The sequence below is a fragment of the Phyllostomus hastatus genome, unplaced genomic scaffold (genome assembly GCF_019186645.2).
Source record: "Phyllostomus hastatus isolate PE091 unplaced genomic scaffold, TTU_PhHast_1.1 phas_contig_209, whole genome shotgun sequence".
Classification (NCBI taxonomy): Eukaryota; Metazoa; Chordata; class Mammalia; order Chiroptera; family Phyllostomidae; genus Phyllostomus; species Phyllostomus hastatus.
Window position 1 is genome coordinate 16,365,897 of NW_025333735.1, and position 22,185 is coordinate 16,388,081.

At 35.9% G+C, this 22,185-nt stretch overlaps 1 protein-coding gene across 2 annotated transcripts in view; it reads right to left on the bottom strand.

The window, feature by feature from the left end:
* LRRC7 (leucine rich repeat containing 7) overlaps positions 1 to 22,185 on the bottom strand; it is a 495,696-nt gene that overhangs the window by 379,339 nt on the left and 94,172 nt on the right. For both annotated transcript variants that reach the window (XM_045835283.1, XM_045835282.1), the window contains exon 2: positions 9,083 to 9,180. In XM_045835283.1, the coding sequence (XP_045691239.1) occupies positions 9,083 to 9,180 (98 nt within the window). The remainder of the gene's footprint in view (positions 1 to 9,082; positions 9,181 to 22,185) is intronic.

A 22,185-nucleotide genomic window follows, 5' to 3' on the forward strand; every position in this document is an offset into this window, starting at 1 on the left:
GAGCTGTCTCACAGTGATAAATGCCATAGCAATGTTGTAGGAGGGTTCAGTCTTGTTTCTTACTTCTCAGGATTCCATGAGGAAGCATTTTCCCTAAACTTCCTGGGTTCTTGCTTCATTCTCTTTTCCATGGATGTGGAAGGGGTTATCGCTTGGAGCTTACCTGGGAACATTTGATTTTGTCCACCAAGGCCTCAGTTGTACAACAGGACCCACAGGATGAGGTTCAATGGGCATGGCACTGTAGCCATGCAACTGAGACACATTCTCCAATATCAATTTTATCAGATAAACATAAACTGACAAAAAGTAGAGTTTGGTGACTCAAGTAACAGTTGGAGAAGTTTTGGTTGGGAGCAGCGCATATGGTTATTGGCTTTCAGCTTTAGCAAGTAGGCCATGCAGGATTTGACTTGTGGGTTTACGGTGGTTTACAGCAGATTTACTTCCAAGCAAATGGTTGTTTTTGCACAGATGGGACTGTTTTATCAACACTGCCTTGATCCTGCTGACCTTAACAGTTGCTGGCCACAGTGTTTGAATTACTGCTACATGATCTTGAGCTTTGTGATGGATAATCACATAAGCACTGTTCATGGCCTTATAATTCAGAAATCTTTCCTTGTGGATGTGCCCAGAGAAGAGCGGTGAATTAGATTAACAAATAAAGAAAATAAATAGGGACCCCTTACACAGAAGAGAATCTGCCCTCTCCTAGATGAAATTGAAAAAGATAACAACATTCATCGAAATTATTGTATGCCTAAAGACTTATGAAAGGAAGTAACAAAGACTGTGTTTGGAGCACTTGGCTCTTAAGAACTGAGTTTATGTAAGACATCCAGAAGGAATCGGAGTGGTGTTAAAAAGAGGTATGCTTCAGTTTTATTATCAGAACAGGAGGAGTAGAAAAATAAAAACAAAATAAAGGAAAACTTGCTGCTTACTTTGAAGGAAAAGAAAGATTTCCCCAGGAAAAATATTGAGATTTTATGGGATATGACATAGGAATTGGGATCTTGAAGGTAGAGAGAAGCAAATATGAAATAGAAATGAACAGACCCAGCTCTGACTAATCCTACAGAGGCAAGTAGAAAAGCAAGAGTTACTTCAGCTTTACCAAATCTAACAGCTGTGACTGGACCCTAAAGAAATCTAACCAAAGCAGAGAAGGAATTTCAGAGAGCAATCTAGAATGAATCCCTGAGAGAGGCCAGAATCAGGAAACTATTGGTAATGAGGCCTTTTCAAGCTGTGTTTGAAGAGTCCATTGCAATAGCATTTGGAAAATACAGCTTGAAGAACGGGGAAAGTATAGCAAGTATCAAAAAAATCTGGACAAATCTAAGGGTAAAAGACAGAAAACCAACAAAAATATTTAAAGCATTCTTAGGTGAGTTCCAAAATGCTAACATCATTAGAGGTAAGGGTTCAAGTATTGCCTTGCCTTTAAGAAGCATCCCAGAAATTTATAAAATTAGTGTTTTAAAGAAAGATCCAGCAAAAATAAAACATATTAAACAGGACATATTATAGGAAAAAGCATGCAGAACAATAAGAGATCAAATCCAGGTTTCAGTCTGATGTTGATTTCATGACAAGTTTCTTCCTAAATAGGGTTATCCAATCCAGGAAGATGTGAATAAATATGACTTTTTTGAATAATGGAGGATTTTGAAAGACTTAGAAGTTACTGATTTCATATCTCTTATATGGGAGACAAAATTTAGGTGAATGTGTTAGAAAATAACTATTTGTACCCAAAAGCAATAAAAAACTAAAAAATAAAAAAGTATCAGAAAATAGTACTAGTTTTACATTGTTAAAGAAAAAATGATCAAATAAATGAGCAACTGAAACTCTTAGGAACTTAGGTCAGACCTCTGAAACAGTGTTGACAGATTTAACAAATTAAAATAAAGAAACTTTGATGGTTAATTTTGTGTCAAGTTGACTGGGCTACAGTACCTAAAAATGTGGCCATGCATTATTTTCAATTTTCTGTAAGGGTGTTTTTGAGTGAGATTAGCATTTCATTGTTTAACATTGAATAAAGCAGATTGCCCTCCATAATATGGGTAGGTCTCATCTAATCAGTTGAAGGCCTTTATAAAAAAAATGAACTTTCCTCAGAAAGAAGGAATCCTGCCAGCACATGGCATTTAAACTTGTCCTGCAACACTGGCTCTTCTCAGGGTCTTCAGCCTGCTGACCTACCCCACAGATTTCAGACTTACCATCTTCATAAGCACGTGAGCCAATTCTTTAATAAATCACATATGTCTCTGTCACTATGTCTTATCTTTGTTGGATCTTCCTTTAAAATATATATTCTGTTTTTCTGGAGAACCCTAATATAAACACTCCGTTGAAGTTGAAATTAAATTTCAGGTAAAGAATGAATATTTTTTAGTATAAATGTTCCCTATATACTGTCTGAGACATACTATACTAAAAAAATGTTTGTTACTTATCCAAATTTAAATTAACCAGGTGCTTTGTATTTTATCTGGCAATGTTACCCTAAAAGCAGTAGAACTATAGAAGGAGAAGAAACACAATGTGCCTAATTTACTTCAGTAAAAAAAAATGGAGCAGGAAAAAATTCTATTCAAGGCATGCCTGGAACAGTCCAATGTTGAGGAAAGCAAGTTTCCTGAAAAAGCAGACACTTATCCTATTTAGGTCCCTAAAGGCACACATTTTTGAACTAACAACAGCTGTTTTGGGGTCAGAAACATGAGGAGGTTAAGTCTCCAGATTAGAATGATAAGAAATACAGTAGTTACATAAGCCTAAGCAATTCCACAGCAATGCACATGACAATGATGACTAGGAGTCCAGGACCAAAGACACCTGTTTACCAGACTTTGTAGCAGCTGTGCCATTAAACAGACTCACATTCAGTCCATCACTGGCACTCAAATGGGAAAAAAGTTTCTGATCCCTTATAATGTTAACACTGTTTGTCTGCTTTGTTCTTCTGCCACTGCTGGGGCCTTGCTCAAACACTACTGGTGCCACCTGCCAGGTTAAGAAGGTGCTTTTCTGGGCTCCCTACTGTTACTGAGTTACACTCAGGGAAAGCACAGAACCACTTAGTGGAAGTATGAAGACACAGGGTGTCACTGTTGCCACCATTACCACCAGACAGGTCTGCATGCGTGCTGGGCACAAGACTAGGGTGGCCTGGGGCCTTCCTGTTCTGCTGTTGTAGGCAGATTGAGAGAACAGACTGTTCTTGCTTTTATAATTATGATTATGTTGATGATGATGATGTCTTTTGACAATGTAATGTTGTAGGTCTCTCTGTTGCTCAGTCCAGGGATTCATGGGAGATGAAAAGAAAACCCAAGGAACACATCATACTGTCTTTCCTCCAGTTTGGAAGTCCCAGCCAGTCTGTCTTCTTCTTTGAAGCTTTCAGAGGGCATTTTATCATGGTCTGTTGAATAACTTCCAGGGTGTTTAATGAATTTTGAAGGGAGAAACGGGGAACGGTGAGACCATGCTATCTGTTTCATAATCAGACATTTTTCCTTTCCTTTCTTCTTCCCTCTCTCCTTCCCTCCCTCCCTCCCTCTCTCCTTTCTCTCTGCCTTGCTCTTTATCTGATTTTCTTTCCTTCTTTACTCTCTTTTTTGCACTTTCTCTCCACCCCCTTTCTCTCAAGCAGATCCCTGTGGTGTACTTTTATTTTTAAAGTAATTGATTTCTTTATTCATTCTGAAATATTTGTTAAACACCTCCCAATTTCTAGGCACTATGCTATGTGTTGTTGACATGATGGTAAATAAGACAGATACCTTGTCCTTCAAAGAGCTGATAGTGTAATTCTAAAATGCTTGTCTGGATGTATCTGGGTATGGCTCTCATTTAACTGATAAGTAGAGTAACTATAATTTTTTTAACTTTGACAAGTATATTCAATTAAGACTGATGATTTTTTCCTTTAAATTGCTCTGATTTCTGTTTTAGAAGAGTTTATAATTCTTAGGTTAGATTTTCACTTTTTATTTTTCCACAATTGTCATTACTTCCCTTCATATTTATTTTTTGGTCATACTTTCTTTGTATTTGTGATTTCTAATATTTCTTCTTTAAATTCCAGGCATGTTTACAGTATTAATTATTTTCTTGATGCCTGTGGAGATTTTAAGTCTGCTCTTCATGTTTGGCTTTTTATAATTCTTTTCTTCATCAATGTTCATTTTTAGTTCTTTCTTTTTTTCCTGAAAAAAAAATTGCTGTTTTTTCCATATTGCTTATTTTATACCTATTTCCTAGACGTATCTTCTTGTGATTACTAAAAAGTTTTAACAACTTTCTAACTTTTTTCTTCTAGTTTCTGCATTTATTATTTTCCAAAAGTATACTCTTCCTTTCCGTGGTAATTTTTTTCCTCTGGTTCTATAACATTTAAAACATATATATTCTGTGTTCCCATCATTGAATTTAAGGAACACTCATGTGTTTGCAATTCACAAGGCAAGGGAATTGAGCCTGAGATAAAGGTGAAGGGATGGGTGGGAGCCAGACTGTGCAAGTCCTTTAATTACAGGAAAGCTTTCATCTTTCTTCAGTGAGCAGTGCCCATAGAATCATTTTAAGACTAAAGTGTTCAGAACAATATCTAGGAAAGCCACTTATAGGAATATCCAATAGAATCTTAGCATCTCTGCAGAAGAAATGATTTGTGAACCGGTTCAAAACATAATGGGAAGTTGAAATTACAGACTTTGAAGTTATAGTGAATGTCAGAGGAAAAAGGAGAAGAGGTATGAAAGATGACTCTGAGATGTATGTTTTTTGTACCAAAATGATTAAGAGTACCTAACACTCACACCAAAAACACCGGAAGAAACTCAAGTTTTGAGGGAATGATCATGGATTTGGTGAATTTGAGGTGCAAATGAAATATCCAAGAGGCATCAAGTGTCAAGTAGCTATTTGGATATATGGAGATATGTATGGGTTGGAGGTATTACTTTGTGAATCATCTGGTTACAGGAATAACTGATGCTGTGGGTGTAATGAGGCTGTCCATGGAGACAATATATTTAGAAGAAGACTTCAAACAGTTTCCAGAAATTCTAATGTGTTCTGCATGCAAAAGAATAACCAGAGACACAGAGGAACCCTGGAGAGAATTGTGTTAAGGTAATCAAGGTGTTAAAGTGTTCAGAAGGAGGAAATGATCAACAGTGTTGATTTTGGCTAACAAGTTAAAGAGCATTGGAAAAAAAAAAAACACCTGATAGGTTTAGCAAGTGGTAGCCAGATTCTAAGTTGGCCCCATAGTCATCACACCCCAAATGTTCAAGCCCTTTGTAATCTCCTCCCCTTGGATTGGCAGGATTTGTGACTTGTGTTTATCCAACAGAATATGGAAAAGATGGTGGTGTAGTTAAGGTTCCAGATCACCTGGTTGTGAATTAATCAAAAGTAAATTATCTTGGGTTAGCCTGGCTCAATCAGGTGAAATCCCTTAATGAAGGACAGGGCCTTCTCTGAGGAGAGTCTCCTTGCTGGCCCAATGAAGTGGGCACCCATACTGAAAAGCTACACCTAAACAAGGGCTGCAGGAGGCCTCTGAAACCTAAAGGTGGCCTCCAGCTGGAAGTCAGTAAAAAGCAAGGCTCCTGGTCATACTACCATAAGGAAAAAAAACTTCTGCCAATCACCTAACTAAGCTTGAAAGTGCAGTCTTCCTCAATTGAGCTTTCAATGACACTTCAGCCGGGTACAACACTGAGGCAGAGAGCCCAGCTAAGCCCTGCCTAGACTCCTGACACACAGAAACTGTGAGAAAATGAATGAGGGGTGTTTCCAGCCACTAAGTGTGTGGTAATTTGTTACATAGCAATAGAAAACTAACACAGCACCGTAAAGAGATTATTGGTGGTGTGAATGAACTGTTTCAGTAGAGTGACTGGGGAGGAGCCAGGCTGAGTGGGTTTGGAGGAGTGAGTGTGACATAAGTAAATAGAGTGAGTATAAGTGACTCTTTAGAGAGGTTTACCTGAGAACAGAGCAAGAATGGGCGGGGGGGGCGGGGGGTGGTTATCTGGGACTAAAGCAAGAATGTGGGGATATAGTTTGTGGTTTCGAGAACAAAGTTTTTATTATTTTTTTAAAATGTGGAATAACTTGAGCATGTTTCAATCCCTGTCTTTTACAAGAAACTTTTTGTACTGAAAGTTGGCTTTGCTAGATGCACAATAGATATAATGACCTAATGTTGATCTTCACATTGAAAATACTGTAAAAGAGTATAAAATATTATAAAAGAAAGAAGTATGGATCATGCTCTTTAGTAACACCTCCCTGATGCAATATTTCTAAATGCAAGGGAGCCCTCCTTGAATATGGAGGATCCTCTAAGTCTCTTGTTCCTTTCTGTTCTCAGTAAAGGATAGCCACTCTCATTTCTCTTTCTATGATGATTTTCTAAGGTGATATTTTCCATCAGAACTGACCAGCAAGTCTTTGTCTGTCCCATATTGAATTTGTAGAATGACTGGGAAAGACCTATGCTGTGGTATGAGACAAATTACTATCTAACATGCATCAGTATCTAACAATGCTGCAAGAATTTCAGCTTATGTCATTTGTTTAAAACCTATTCCTTGCCATGCATTATTGTTTTAAAAAATGGTGGTAGCAATTTCTGTGGATTTTCACTTCTGTGATCAGAAACACGGTTAATTATCCTCACACATATGATTAGTTTGAAATAACAAAAACAATAATAAGTGAAAAGAGAGGAAAGAAAAAAAGAAAACCTGCTATGTCCCAGGTTCTGTGCCAAGAACTTAATCTCAAAAGAATCCTACAAGGTAGATGTATCATTTTTTAAATAAGTAAACTGAGTTTTGGTTTAAAAATATACTGAGAGCCATGTAGCTGGTCATATTAAGTGTCAAATTAGAGAATAAGCACTTCTGTGTGACTCTAAAGTTAATGTCTTAATTAATATACACTGTTTCTATTTTTTTTTTAAGTCTTATTTTTTAGGGATTCAACACTGGTCTGTAATAGGACAAGAAGAACTGTTCATTATACTAACAAGGGGTAATTAAGACCTCTCCAGAAGAGAATAATATTTTATTGGTTTCTCATTTACCATGATGTCATCCCACATATTTATAACATGGTCAGTCCAGCTGAGTTCCTGCAGCGATATTTCAGAAATGGTCCTGACCGCCATAATCCGACTGGTGAGGAATTTCTTGTTATAACACAAGCATCAGTCATATTATGCACCTTAAGTTGGCAACAATAAGCTTAACTCTGAAATATGCCCACAGTCTTTAGTCTTTTACATCCATGATGATTTACTATCATCTTTAGCCAGTCATTTGACTCAGGCTAGTGGTTTTCAAATTTGAGCTTGCATCAGAATCTCATGTAGGGCTCACTTCCAAATTCACAGATTACTGGACCTGACACTCAGAGGTTTTCACTCAGTAGATGGGGGTTGCAGCCCTTAAAATTTGCATTTCTAACAACTTCCCTGGTGCTGCTGCTGGTCCAAAGCACACACTTTAAGAATTACTGGCTGATGCCAGGATTCAGAAACCTTTTTCTATAAAGAATCAGGTAAATGACTTTGACTTTGTGGGCCACATAGTCTGCATCACAACTACTGACCTCTCCCTTTGCAGCACAGAGCAGCTATGCAGAGTGCAACACCTGAGTAAATAGGAGATGGCTGTGTTTCAGCACAATATTATTACAGACACAGGTGCAGGCTGGATTTGTTCAATAGACCATAGTTGGTTAAGCTCTGGCCTACACCAACTCAGTACAAGAAGCCTGAACAATTACTCTGTGTATGTTGAATAGTAACTCTGTAAGAATCAACTATATATTTAATTGCAAAATTCCTTCTGAAATTTTAAATGAAATCTGCAGCACTATACCAGACTAAGCTGATTGTGATGAACTAGCATAGCAAAGAAACCCCAAAGCTTTCCTATGAACCCAGTGAAAGATGCAAAAGTCTGCATCTGACAGTTTTACTTTAAGATATCCATGAACTCAATTTCCATTTTGAAATTTTAGTTTTAATTAGCTATTGTTTGAAGTGTTAGAAGCTATAAATCTATCAATTAAAACAAATACTACATTGAATGATATAAATGCCAACAAAATCATAGTCTATTGACTTTATAATAAAACAAAACAAAACAAAACAAATATACTTGCCATGAGTGTGCCCAGATTTAATGTTCTTGGTCTTTACTCAGAACAGTGTACTTCAAACTAATTTAAAATGCCAATGTAATATTATAAATCTACCTAACTGTACATGCCAATGAACCCATTGCATTATCTCTATTAAGATAAATTTTGTCAAAATGGCATGTGATTTACTTCCTTGAAAATAATTATATGCAATTACCATGAAGAAAGTTAGTGTTATGGGTCATCTTGGAAACTAAAACTGCAAATATTATGTCAAACATTTCAAAAAATGCTAATGATTGGAAATATTTAAAATCTTCACAGACAATAATATACTCTAATATGTGATAATATCAAGATGAAATAAAATGAGTTAATGGTGGGAAACATGCCTTCTATCTTGCAAAATGTTTTATTAAATAGCATTGAATCAAATATTTCTCATTGTTAAATGGGTTTATATTTACTACAAGATATTTGTTCTATAGTCTAAGACAGTGGTTTTCAAAGAGTTTTCAGTTTTAAAGAAAAGCTGAAAGAACAATGTGGTCAAAGGAAACTAGAGAATGTATATTGTAAACACATTTCAAAAAGATTTTTTAATCTTAGCACTCCTGAAAAATATTAACATTCACAATATGACTCTCTAAGAAATGTGGTAGATTATGCAGCCTTTTCCAATCTCATTGGAAACCAAATTATCAGTAGAGCATCTTAACGATGCATCCTTATACTGTGTGGTCATAAGTTTTAAAAAATGAATCCAATTTGATTCAACAAATATTTATTAAGTATCTCTATTTTTTAGTTACTTAAAGATCAGCCCTTTAGTTTTACAATGCTACTCACCAAAATCTATCTAGAATATAGTTAATTCTATTGAAATACTTACACTCCTCTTCAGGCCTCTTCCGAAGTGCTGCGCGAACTTCTTTACAAGGACTTCTCTGATATTGTGGGGGATTCCTTCCCCTTATTAGGTTCTCCATCCTGTAAAAGATAACCAAAAGAATATATTACTACTAAAATCTTGATAAATTTTGAGAAAATAAATGGATCATAGCAATAGTCAATAGTTCAATTATCTACAGAAGCTTGTTAGACAACACCATTAGTATGTAGCAAGGAATAATACAACAGGGCATGGCAGGAACCATGGTAAACTGAAAAGTGCTTGACTTTTCCAAGACATTCTGGTTTTAAAAATGTAAAAACACTGTGTAGACACTTATATGCACATTCTTTAGTTAGAGGCTGCAATGGACTGTTTGTGCTCCTCACTCACAATCTCATGTGAAGCTCTAAGCCCCAATGTAATGATATATGGAGGTGGAACCATTGGGAAGTAACAAGGTTTAAGTGGATGCCCGTGATGGGATTAGTGTCCTTAGAACAGTAAGTGACCAGAGTCTGGGCTCGCTCTCTCTCTCTCTCTCTCTCTCTCTCTCTCTCTCTCTCTCTCTCTCTCTCTCTCTCTCGCTTATGAGAACACAGTGGGGAGGTAGTCATCAACAAATCAGGAAGAGGGCTCTCACCAGGAAATAAATCTGCTGGTACCATGCTTTCAGATTTCTCAGCTTTCAGAACTGTGAATAATAAATTCCTGTTGTGTAAGCCACCCAAGTATGTTGTATTTTGTTATCACAGCCTAGATAACTAAGGCAGAGACCTATTGACTTGTAAACAAATTTGTCAAAAATCAGGCCACCCTTTAGAAAATAAAGAATATATATTTCACCAACATTCAGAATTTCAATTTCAAGAGAGGAATTGCTGCTTTTCTTCCAGGATAATGACTAAATTGGGAGGAGTTTTCTAATTCCAATAATCATGACTTCTTAAAAAATTGGTTAATATAAAGTGTACTCTCAGTTACTAGTGACATAGAAATGCTGGCATCCAGAAATAATAATAAAAGCATCAGATGCAACTTGGCTTAGCATATTTAACAGCATATACCTTGTGATTAGTATTTTCTAGTTTTAGTAAACCTTATAGTCTTGTACCATCATTGTATACTTATTTTAATAAGATTTAAAAACCATTGAGTGCTCAGGATTTGAAAATTCATAACAAAACCATGATATTTATCATTTTGAAAATAAAAACATAGCTTCTTAATATCTATATAATTATTCTAATGAGATAGCACTGGTTTTGATGACTGTGCTGGTTGATAGCATGTATGCTTTTGAAAACCGTGTTTTATGGGGTTATGGTGACAGTGGGTCTTCTAGAGTTATTGGTATAGAGGTTTGTGTTTCTGGTGTCTAAAGAGGAAAATCAGGACAGGACAATACCATAAAAGCATTGTTTAAAGTAATGTGAAATATGAGATGAATAACATTTTGTGCTGGTATAGTAACATAACATTATTTTGGGGGGAAACTGTCCCTGGTTTTTAAAAGCACTTCTTCAAATATACTCCCTGAAATCACTCTATTTATATGTAGGAGATGCAGTAAGTGTTTGAGTGTGTGTGTGGGTTCTTATGTTCGTTCCTGTGTATATGCAGTACACAAAAATGTTTCTCTTGGATAAGCTATTCTTTTACCTTTTATATCTTTGACAATCAAATATGTGAAAGCAAAAGTGGTCTAGTTAATTTCCACTTCTCTGTGTTTGAGGGTTTGTCAGAAGATTTGAAATACAAGTGATAAAGTACTAACAGGGCTTCAGAAAATTTTCATTATATAGTTGCCATTGGTAGCAAAGATCCCCAAATCAACTCCCCAGGAATCATGCCCAAAGGCTGCACCCTGAGAACGCTTACAAGCCGCTCTGCAGATTATGTCATGTTAGAAATGGAGCATAGCCTAGTGTGACAAACCTAAGTTCTGGAATCAGACAACCTGGGCACAAATTCTAATTCTGTCTTTTTTTTTCAGTCCTCACCCAAGGATATGTTTTTATTGCTTTGAGAGAGAGAGAAAAGAGAAAGGGAGAAACACTGTGAGAATCAATGTGAGAAAGAAACACTGATGGGTTGTCTCCTGTACATGCCCTGACTGGGGATTAAACCCACAACCTTTTGGTGTATGGGATGGTGCTCCGACCATCTGGCCATGGCTCTAATTCTGTCTTTTAAAAAATGGCTTTAGGAAAAGAATATGTACTTTTTGCCTTAATTTTCTCATAATTAAATAGGAATAACAACCACCTCATAGGATTGTTGTGATAACTAAATATGTTAATATATGTAAAGTGCTTTACACTGTGTCTGTCACAATTCAAGAGCTCAGCAAATGTCACTGTCATTCATCATAATTATCCCAAATAAAAATGAAATCATATACTAAAATTTGAAATGTCTACTACGTTAAGACATATGAAATGGTTTTATTTAATAAAGTATTATAATGAATAATCATAGAGTCATGGAAATAATTCCACTAGGAGACTGAATAGTTGAAATTTTATTATGTAATGCATACTTTAAGTTTGGTGAAATTGTTATTAAATGTAATATGAATATTTATGTTAATATATACTTATACATAAATAACATACATATTATAAGTATAGAAATATAAAACTACACAAAGAGCCTTGGCTGATATGGCTCAGTGGATTGAGTGCAGGACTACAATACAAAACAAATGGTTGCTGGTTCGACTCCCAGTCAGGACACATGCCTAGGTTATGGGTCAGGTCCCCATTTGGGGGGCAGATGAGAGGCAACCACACATTGTTGTTTCTCTCCCTTCCTTTCTCTGAAAATAAATAAATAATATCTTTAAGAAATAAAAGATATATATGTATATATGTTGATCTGCTAATTACATGTTGATTTTTGATCATTTAGCTATTTTCACTGAAATGTTTGCTTCCACCTGTGACATTTTAAGTTTTTGAGAACCACCAAAAAGATAGCTGGGAACAAAGAAACTCACTATAAATTATATATACCACACACTAAGAAAAGAAAACATTTTAAAACAGCATTAAATGAAATGTCCTTTTTTCTCTAGAATGCTAAGTGTTATGCCCAGTAGAAAACACTTTGAATCAAATTAAAAGTTTTGCAGAGCAATGTTTGTATCTACACTATTATATGACTACAGGATTTCCATCTTCCTGAGATTCCAAATCTGGCTGCTTGAACCCTTTACCCAGCATCATCTATGATCTATGGTTCACATTAAATGGTCAGGCAAAATGGCCAATAATCAAGTCTTGGAGCACAGCCAGGACACAGCAAAGGAGCTATTCCAGCTACTTTCAAATTTGGAAAGACACCAACAGGAGTGTGTTAACAGTTCTAGCAAGGAAAGATTAAACGTGATGACCACAGGCAAGACAGATGCTCTAACAGCTCATTGAAAAGCTCTGAAAAGTGCAGCCTACATGGCAACTGCTGGGAAGAAGCAGAGGCAGCCAGATTAATATTGAAAAATCTGTGAAAACTATCAGAGACTATGAGCAGAGGTGTCCATGATTCTCCTAAACTTAGTTCAAAAATCGCCTGAGGAGCTTTAAACAATATAGATTCTCCCATTTCCAACACTAAAGATTTTCATTCAGTAGGCTGGGATCAGGTCAAGGTAGATGTATTTTTTAACATTAATCTGGTGTTTTTCAAGTAGCCTTACACTGGTCTCAATACTGACATTTGGAAACCCTTTTGAATATATACACACTTGCAGGTGTAGGAGAGGGAAGTTCAACAAATTCATTCAAAGAGGTAGTATCTTGCTGATACAGAGCTGAAGTAAGTGTCTGGGGTGGAGACTGCAGTTAGAACTGGTATTATCAGAAATGAAAAGAGGTGTAGTTAAATGCTTGCCAAGTTGCCTGGAGGTCATCCAGATCAACGTGAGGGCTGACCATTAGAAGGCCAATAATTTCAATAATGAAATAATTGCCTTCAGTAAGGTTTGGCAGACAGTTGGATCAGAGAACAAATTTGGATTGATGTAGAATTGTGGATTGAATGGGGGATATGATTAATGAATAAAGAAAATAAAGCTTAGGTGAAATATGCTTGAAATAAATTTATACTAGATGGGGAAGGAAGATGGAGAATTATGGAGTCATTAGAAGATAGGGAATTGGATTAAAATTATAGACATATCAAGTATAACTAGTTTTGTTTTTTTTTAATATTTTATTTATTTATTTTTAGAGAGGGGAGGGAGGGAGATAGAGAGAGAGAGAGAGAGAGGAACATCAATGTGTGGTTGCTGGGGGTTTTGGCCTGCAACCCAGGCATGTACCCTGGCTGGGAATCGAACCTGGGACACTTTGGTTCCCAGCCCGCGCTCAATCCACTGAGCTACGCCAGCCAGGGCAAGTATAACTAGTTTTTCTAAAAATTTCTATTATGTGCTAGATGCTAGGTAAGTTTATGTATACATTATTTATACCATTCTTATTCTATCCAGGGTTAACCCAAGGCTCAGAAATGTTAAGTAAACTGTTTAGGATCATACAGTAAGTAAATGAGGATTTTCATCCAGTACTTTCTGACTTCAGAGCCTATGTTATTAACTACCATGTGACCTGTGCAATAGAACTTTCTGCGATGACATGAAAGTTTAATATCTGTGCTGCCCAATAGAGTATCTGCTAGTCATTTTCAGTTATTGAGCACTTGAAATGTGGCTGGTGTGACAGAGGAATGGAACTTGTGAGTTTGAAATTGTGCTGAATTTAAATTTGCTTAAATTCCAATTGCCACATTTGGCTACTGTAGTAGACAGCACAGCATATCTAGAACCCCCTACTCAGCACATGACTAACAAACATACAAATCTCCACTGAAGATCTCTGAATTAAACTCAGTAAGACCAGGAAGAAAAGCCCTTGGAAAGTGCTCCAAATGACAGTCTTCACAGACAAATGAACTAAACTCCTCACAGTAGTACTGGCTCACAGTAACTTCTAAGAGTCTCCTTGCAGAAACACACTTTTTCATGCAACCATAGTTTTCAACTATGAAGCTCTCCTAGCACATCTAAGTGCCTTGAATACACACTTAAAACCCCTTTCCATCCAGGATCTTTGCATATACTGCTCCCTTTGCCTTGAAGGATCTTCTTCCTATTCTATCTGAATAACCCCTAATCATCCTTCCAGTCTTTGTTATAGTACCACTTTTTGAGATAATGAGGAATCACTTTGGCCCCTTTATCTAATTAGATCCCTAAATATGGTCTTACCATGCAGCCCAGAGTTTTCCATCATAGTATTTATTACAAATTACAATTATATATTAGTCTTCTGGAATTTCTGTTTAACATCTGCCTGTCTCTTATACTGTAATCTCTATGAAGGCATGGACAGTATCAGTATTATTCTCCACCCTATTGGAAAACTTAGCACAGTGTTTGGCATTCATGAAGTATTTGTTGTTTGAATGAATGAGTCTCCTCTAATCCTGCCACAAGGGCAAATATATATTCATATGGTCACTGGGTGTGAGCTAGGTAGTCAAACTAATGAAGGACTGTCCAAATGATATCATCTTTCCATTACCCCCCCACCTGTGTGCTTTCCCTCAGTCATTCACTGGCACTTCCTAACACTTCCCTAATAGGCCATCACCTTGCCCTCAAAAGCATCCTCTCACCATTGCTCTCTCCACCAGCCATCAGGGCTGACCAGTTATCAGAGGTCAGGACCACCTCGGATTCTCTTTGCTGCAGGGCCTAGGGGTTCGGAGGGAAACGGTGAGAAGAGTTCATTGCGGGGCTGCTCTCCTTAGTATGATATAAACCTGTAAAGACCAGGTGCCCCCACCAGTAGACAAGGACTGTAATCAAGGGAAGTAATAGAATCATGACATCAAATAAATCAATTAAAAAGTAAAATCAACTTGTTTTGTTTACAAGTTACCAAAGATACTGAAGCTATTTTCCCCTCTCCTTGAGCTTATTATTATATTTGCTGTTTTGTGAGCACATCCAAAATTATAAACATATAGTGCCTAAATGGATTTATTAGATAAAAAAAAGCAAATTTAGATAAGCCTCTAACTCATAGGTGGCAAACACAAGGCCCACAGGCAGAATCAGGCCCTCTACCATGTTTTATCTGACCAGGCACCTTCCTTGTTTCTGCCAGGAGGCAGTGCAGAGCTCCTTGCCCCTTATAAAGGAGCAGTTACATTTATACAGCCCTAAAATTACATTCAGCCCTTTGAAGGCAACCAAGAGGCTGATGTGGCCTTCGGTGAAAATGAGTTTGATGCTCCTGCTCTAACTGAAGGTCTGCTTCCAAAGCAGTGAGTTGGGTATTTGCATGCCCTTCTGCTTTGTCCTCTGGAGGCTCCTAAGACGCCTTAAGGAATTTCTTTAATCAGTTAAGTGAATATAAGATAAATTACAAAGAGTAAATATCTCTGACTTAGTTTCTAGGAAAGTAAAAATTTCATTTATGTTTTAATAATCTTTAATTAAATAATCTGGAACAAATGCAGACATTTAAAAATATGAGACTGGCATTTCATTGAGTTTTTATTTAACTTGATTATAAGCAGAATTGGACACAATAAACTGCATATCTATAAAAAACCAGAATCCATTATATTTAAAATGGAAATCAATATGACTGGAATGATTAATAAAATATACAGTAAAAAAAATAGCAGCATTTGTTGCCTTCCAATTTGACAATGAATATACAGAAGCATTTCTGTTTAAGTACAAAGCCATACAATGTTGACTACTACCCTAAAATTCATCCTGTTAGTCTGTGGTCAAAGAGGCTACTATCTTTTCATTTGCCAGAGTCCAAAGATTCAAATGTGTACCATGTGACAAAAGTCAAGCATTTTTTTTCTTTTCATAGCCACTTCTTCCATGTCCATTAACACAGCACAGTACATAGACTATGGTAAACACTTCATAAATATTTAACAAATGATTTAATGAGTGAATGAAGTTGGCTCCTTCCTGGTAGGGACATTTGGAAGATTCTAGTTTTATATTCAAATTTCACCTATCCTGGAAAGCCAAATTTTAACTCCCAGTTCTATTCAGAAACAATTTCAACCACTTCATATATACTCAGTGCTTGCCTTCTGAATCTTCTATATTATATCTATTATATTTTTGGAAGAGTAACCAGTGACTTTTCAGTTCGTATTAGTCTTCATTTCAATGAATCCTTTATTCACATAGATTCCAAACGATTTGAGGGCTTGGATATCATGTACCACAGTCATAAAAATACATTCCCATAATTTATTTCATTTCCATGACAATTCTGAAGTAGGTATTAGTACATCACTATTTATACAGGAGACAAATAAAAGTCTGAAAATTAAGTGACATATGTGGAATAACAAAGGAAAGCCAGAATAAGAACTTGAACTTTGGTCCTTTGGCTCCCAGAATTCCAACTTTAATTATACAATGCCACTATGCATAGATAATATTATCAGTATTTTAGTTTTTCTAGTGTTTCATAGAGTAGGAAGGGTTCTTACCTTGTGAGTTACAGATGCACAAGAAATCTTTAAATATTGAATAAAAATTATTGTCACTTTGACTTATGCTTCTGTGAATCTAAAAACTCAATAGATATAATTCATGGCAAACTAAAATGAAAACAATAGGGATTAAAAAATATAAGTGTGCTTAAGTATGCACATGAAAAATGGAAGGTCCTGGCTGGGAAGCTCAGTTGGTTAGAGCATTGTCCCAATATACCAAGGTTGCTGGTTAGATCCTTGGCCAGGCACATATAAGAATCAACCAATGAATGCATAAATAAATGGAACAACAAATCAATGTTTCTCTCTCACTCTCTCATAAAAAATTTAAAAAAGAAGAAGAAAGGAAGAATAATATTGCTATATTATTTTTGGAAATAATTATTAATAGTCTGTCCTTCCCAGAGAAAGAGAAGAATAAGGGGCAGCATGCTGTGACCTTCCATCCTTATGAAGTTATACAGCCAAGTGACCTCCCCCTTCCCTACGCCATCCCCCCAGAGTTTCCAAATTCTTTCTTTGGCTTATAATTCAAGATAAAAAAAAAGAGAAAAAGTTGAAGAAGCAGTGGAAAGTACTCTTGTTTCATCACCAATCTGCTGTTTTCTTTTAGAGGAAGTTGAACCTAAATTCAGCACAGTGAACCTGAACCTAACCCCAGACTAGAATGATGCATACATAGTGAGCATAGTGAGCATATAATAGCCATTAGAAGGATTGGTTTTCAGGAACATGTATAAAGGACACATGGACAAAGTCGAAGAGGGGTAGGATCAAGGGTGGGAAGTGGCAATGGCTAGGGTGGGGTGGGGATTTGGGAGGGGGATGGAGACAACTGTACTTGAACAGCAATAAAAAGTGTGAAAAAAAACCTTAAAGAATTCTCAAATGTTTATAAAGATCCCATTTAAACTGCAAATGACAGTATAGAAATAATCAATACCCAATTATTTCAGCCAAAGATGTTGAGCTGATAGTTAATAAGGAAAAGCTGAAGTTAAAGAGCAAGATTGTTGTGAAAAGAAATCACATCTCAACTATACTTAAACTGCCAAGAAAGAGTGAAATGTTCAACAGAACATGAAGATGGATGACATGATGCAGAGCTGGGAGAGAGTTCGGCATCTGGTTTTTAAGGGCAGTGATGATTTACCAAAAATACAAGAGTCATCAGTTGTGTCTAAGAGAAAAAACTTTTTATGTTGCTGAGCCACACATTTAGGGAATGACAAACACAATAATACATTGTTATGACCTTTTATTAAAGAAATAGAATTCAAAGCAGATGCATATCATTATGGACTTCTTGAAAATCTAGAATCTATAAATGACAGTAGTCCCTTCTCTGAGATTTAGGAAGGGGCCAAGTGAGAGTAGAATAATTTGCAAATAAGGAGAATAGTTCCTTCATTTAAGTAGCTGTGCTCATTTATAATGGTATATAATTTACTATGTAACATAGCAACAAACAATTATTGTACAAAAAATTTGTGAAATTAATGAGAAGAGCATGTGTAGCAGCTGGAAAATAGTCAAGCTCCTCATAAATTCAGGAAGCACACTATTCACAACCTTCTAGTTTTAAAACTGAATTACTTATTATTTAAAAATATATTTTGTTTGGTTTTCACCCACACACAAAGTAATACTGTATCAGAGATATGTTATCTTTATGAAGGTATTATTGTCTAATTGAGTCGATACAAGAAATAGCAAGTTCCCCTTAGTGAAGGCCTTTACAGAAATAACTGAGTTACATGTCAGATTGAGGAATGTGTTCACTGCTGAAATCTCAAAAAGGCAATTATTTAAGTTCACTAACTTCAGAGTTATTAAAAAATAAGTCTCTTAAAACTACATAAATTAAGTGGATAAATTAATAGAAACACTTGCCTGCAAAAATAAATTTTATTCACAGGATGGCAAAAATGTCAAGAAGGCTTAATAAGAAATCAATAACTCTCAGAAGCAAAAACAGGACTGGCAATATGGAAGAAATATAGCAGTTAAAAAATGGTGAGAATTCTTGAAAAATCCAAATGTTGAATCACATATTATGCAAAGATAAAATTGATGCTAAGAAATACAGAAAAAATGCTAGGTGCTTTAATAAGATTATTACCACTCATGTTATGATAAAAGATTACACCTGAACTATCTATCTTTCTTAAGTTTAATAGCATATAAAAACTATTTTTTGTAAAATTATATTTTGAATTAGGTGAAATATAGAAATGCAACACAATATCTGCCATATAGAAATTAGTATGTGTACTTAATACATGTATAAGCCTAGTTTGACTCCTTTTCTCCATTTTCCCTTTCCTCCTCTGACCCACTTTGACTTGAAAGGAAAAGGAAAACACTTATGTTAACATTTGGGTTCATGATTTTCAGTCAACATTTATGAAATGCCAGCAGAATACAGAATTATCTCTCCTCTGGAAAGCCTTGTGTAATTTTGTCTGCCTACCTAGTTATTGTCTGTCTCTCTGTCCTATTACAGGGTCCTACACATATATCTCATCACCCCAGCCTCCATTAAAATCTCTTGAGGGCAGAAGGGGATATAGTGCAATTTACAGAACACAGTAGCTATTAAATATTCATTGTTAAATGATTGACTAAATAGTATTACAAATAAATGTATACCCAATAAAGCTCTGATGTGATCTATGGTTATACAACATTTTTGTATATATTATTTATTTCTCAGAAAGAGCCTGTGGGTTTAGTATTTTACAGATGAATTGAGAGTCTCACTTGCCCAAGGTCAGCAGCAAAGCCAGACTCTCCTCTGAATTTTCTGATTTCTCCTGATCTTCTCACTTGAACACAACTGCCTGAAAAAAGAAACTGCTCTGCTCATTTCCAGATTATTCCATTTGTACTTGGAGCTTTCTTAAGTCTCAGAGAAGGACCCACTAAAAAAGCAGTTGTGTAGATGCAGAGAAAAGTGTGTGTGGAATAACTAAAATTATTTGGCAAGAAAAGCAGGTATTCCTTCCTCAATGTAAAATGAGTAGAATTGGCAAATATGAGTCAATATTGTTTTTTCCAAAATGTACATACATATTTAAACACATACTGTGATGTATAAGATAAACAGCATCATAGTCTTTGTAATCAAGGGACGTGAAGACCAAGTTCTTACCCAGGGTTTTGCCTTAGGCCTGTTCTTTTATGGTTTCCTGTCCCTGATGAATCTCTTTCAACTGTAGTTACCACCCACAGGCCAACAGTTCTCAGTCAGCAGAGTATGCGATTTGTGAATGTTTAGGACACTGTATTCCTAGTAAATGTTTTAGAGTTGTGGCATGGGGTGTGAGGCACAGAAGATATTCAACATTTTGTTTAAATAAATTAACTGTTATGATTACTCAGGTGAGTACTGTTTGATGGCAATAATTTTTATTGATAAAAATATCAGAATCATACTTTTAATTTCCAGTATGTGTTAAAACATAAATACTTTCAATCTTATACTAGGAGAGAAAAATGGAACATGCTGTATCTTTTACTAAAGAAAGAAGTCAAGATTATATCTACTTAGAAAGATAGGTTTTAGGAAAAACATAATTAAGTTCCTATTTGAGACTGAATGAGTAAGCACCTGAACAGCCTGAACTACTGAAATGGACAACACATAATTACATGCTAATTCTAGGAGCATTTAAAATATGTTTTTGCATTCTCTAAAAATGTATGTGTCACACGAAAGGATCAAATCACAAATCACATAGCAGTTTACACTTAAAACTCCTCCTCTGGTGTTTCTTCCTTATTTCTTTCCCACTACACAGCCAGAGTGGTTTGCTTTTCTTTCCTTCCTTTTCTTTATCTTCTTTTGTGGGTAAGTAAGTATGTTATCGATTAAAATAATGTTAGAGCATACATACATTCACTGCCTCTGTGCTACAACCTTGCTTTCCTGTGGTGTATTTTCAATTCAGCAGCCAGGGAGTCCCTTTAAATTGTGAATCAGATCCAGTCACTGCACTGCACCCAGCACTCTGAGGACTTCCCATTTTACTCAGAGGAAATGCCAACATCCTTTTAATGGCCTATGGGGCCCTTAGTGCTCTGCTAACTCTCACCTCTCCTCATAACCCCATTTTCCCCTCACCATCAATCCACTTGAATGCATACAGCACGCTCCTGCCTCAGGCCTTTATTCTAGCTGTGTTCTCTCTCTGGAACGCCTTCACCTTGGTCATCTTAATTCAAATGTTACTATTTCAATGATGTTTTTTCTGAAAACCACATTAAACACTGCAGTTTGAACAGCTCTCCCCAAATTTCATTCCTGCACTAGCACTCCTGATCCTTCTTATCCTGGACTATGTTTTCTTTTACCCTAGTATTTATCAATTTTAACATAGTTTTAATGTACCTATCTGTAGAATTCATTGTTTATTGACTGTAAAAGTCCATGAGTTTTGAAAAGAATGTACATTATCCAAAAGTTGCTGATTTTTGTTTCTGTTTATCTATTAATCAGTGAAAGAAGTGTGAATACTTCCCACATGTAATGGCAAATTTGTCTATTTCTGCCCCTAGTTCTGAAATGTTTGCTGTCTGTAACCTGAGCCTATACTATTATATAGAATTTATAACATCATGATGAACTGAACCTTTTATTCTGTAATGTGATTATGTAATGATCTTAAGATATAACAAGGCTGTTTGCCTTAAAACCTCTTTAGTTTCAAGAGCTCTCGTGGATAGCAAGTGTGTGGGGTGTCATTTTCCAAACTTTGCATTAATGTTTTAGGAGAAGTACTCATAGTTAAGAGATATCTGTTGTAAATAAAATATTATTGTGTATTTAAATCCAGCTTCCCCCCACCCCCAGTTTTTACTCAGAACATTATATTTGCATTCAACAGACTTTACTGATAATAATTTGGAATAATTTCCATAACTGTATTTGTGATTTCTATTTATGAAGTTTTGATTTTTATTTTCTTCCCTTCTTTGACTTGAGAGCTTTTTCTTGGTTTCATTCTATTTTTTGACTTCTACTTTGGAAATTATGATTGGCATCTTTAGATATACCTGCCTCTTTAACACCAGCTTACTAGTCTTTCTTGCATCCCAGACCTTTGGGCTTAAATCACTTTCTCTCTGCCTGAAGTTCATCCTCTTATGTTGTCTTTCAAGTAAACCATGAGATTTTAAACCTCTCAGTTGTTGTTTATCTGAAAAATATCTACACATTATACCTCTTCTTGAGAGACAGCTTTGAAAGATGAGAATTAAGTGTGGACAGGTAGCTCACTGAAGGTGTTACTTCCAACCTGTAGTTCCCTGGTTGCTGTTGAGAAATCAGTTATGACTTTAGTTATTTAGTTAAAGGAGATCATAATCAGTTATGCTCTCCTTTGTTAGGTAATCTTACTTTTCTATCTAGATTATTTTAAGACCTTTTTGTCATCTTTGGTGTTCTTCAGTTTCACTATGATACTATTTGTGAATTTCTTTTTATATTAGGTTTGCCTTTTGATCTAAGTTGTATTGTCTTTCAGCAGTTTTAAAAACTTATCATCCATTTCATC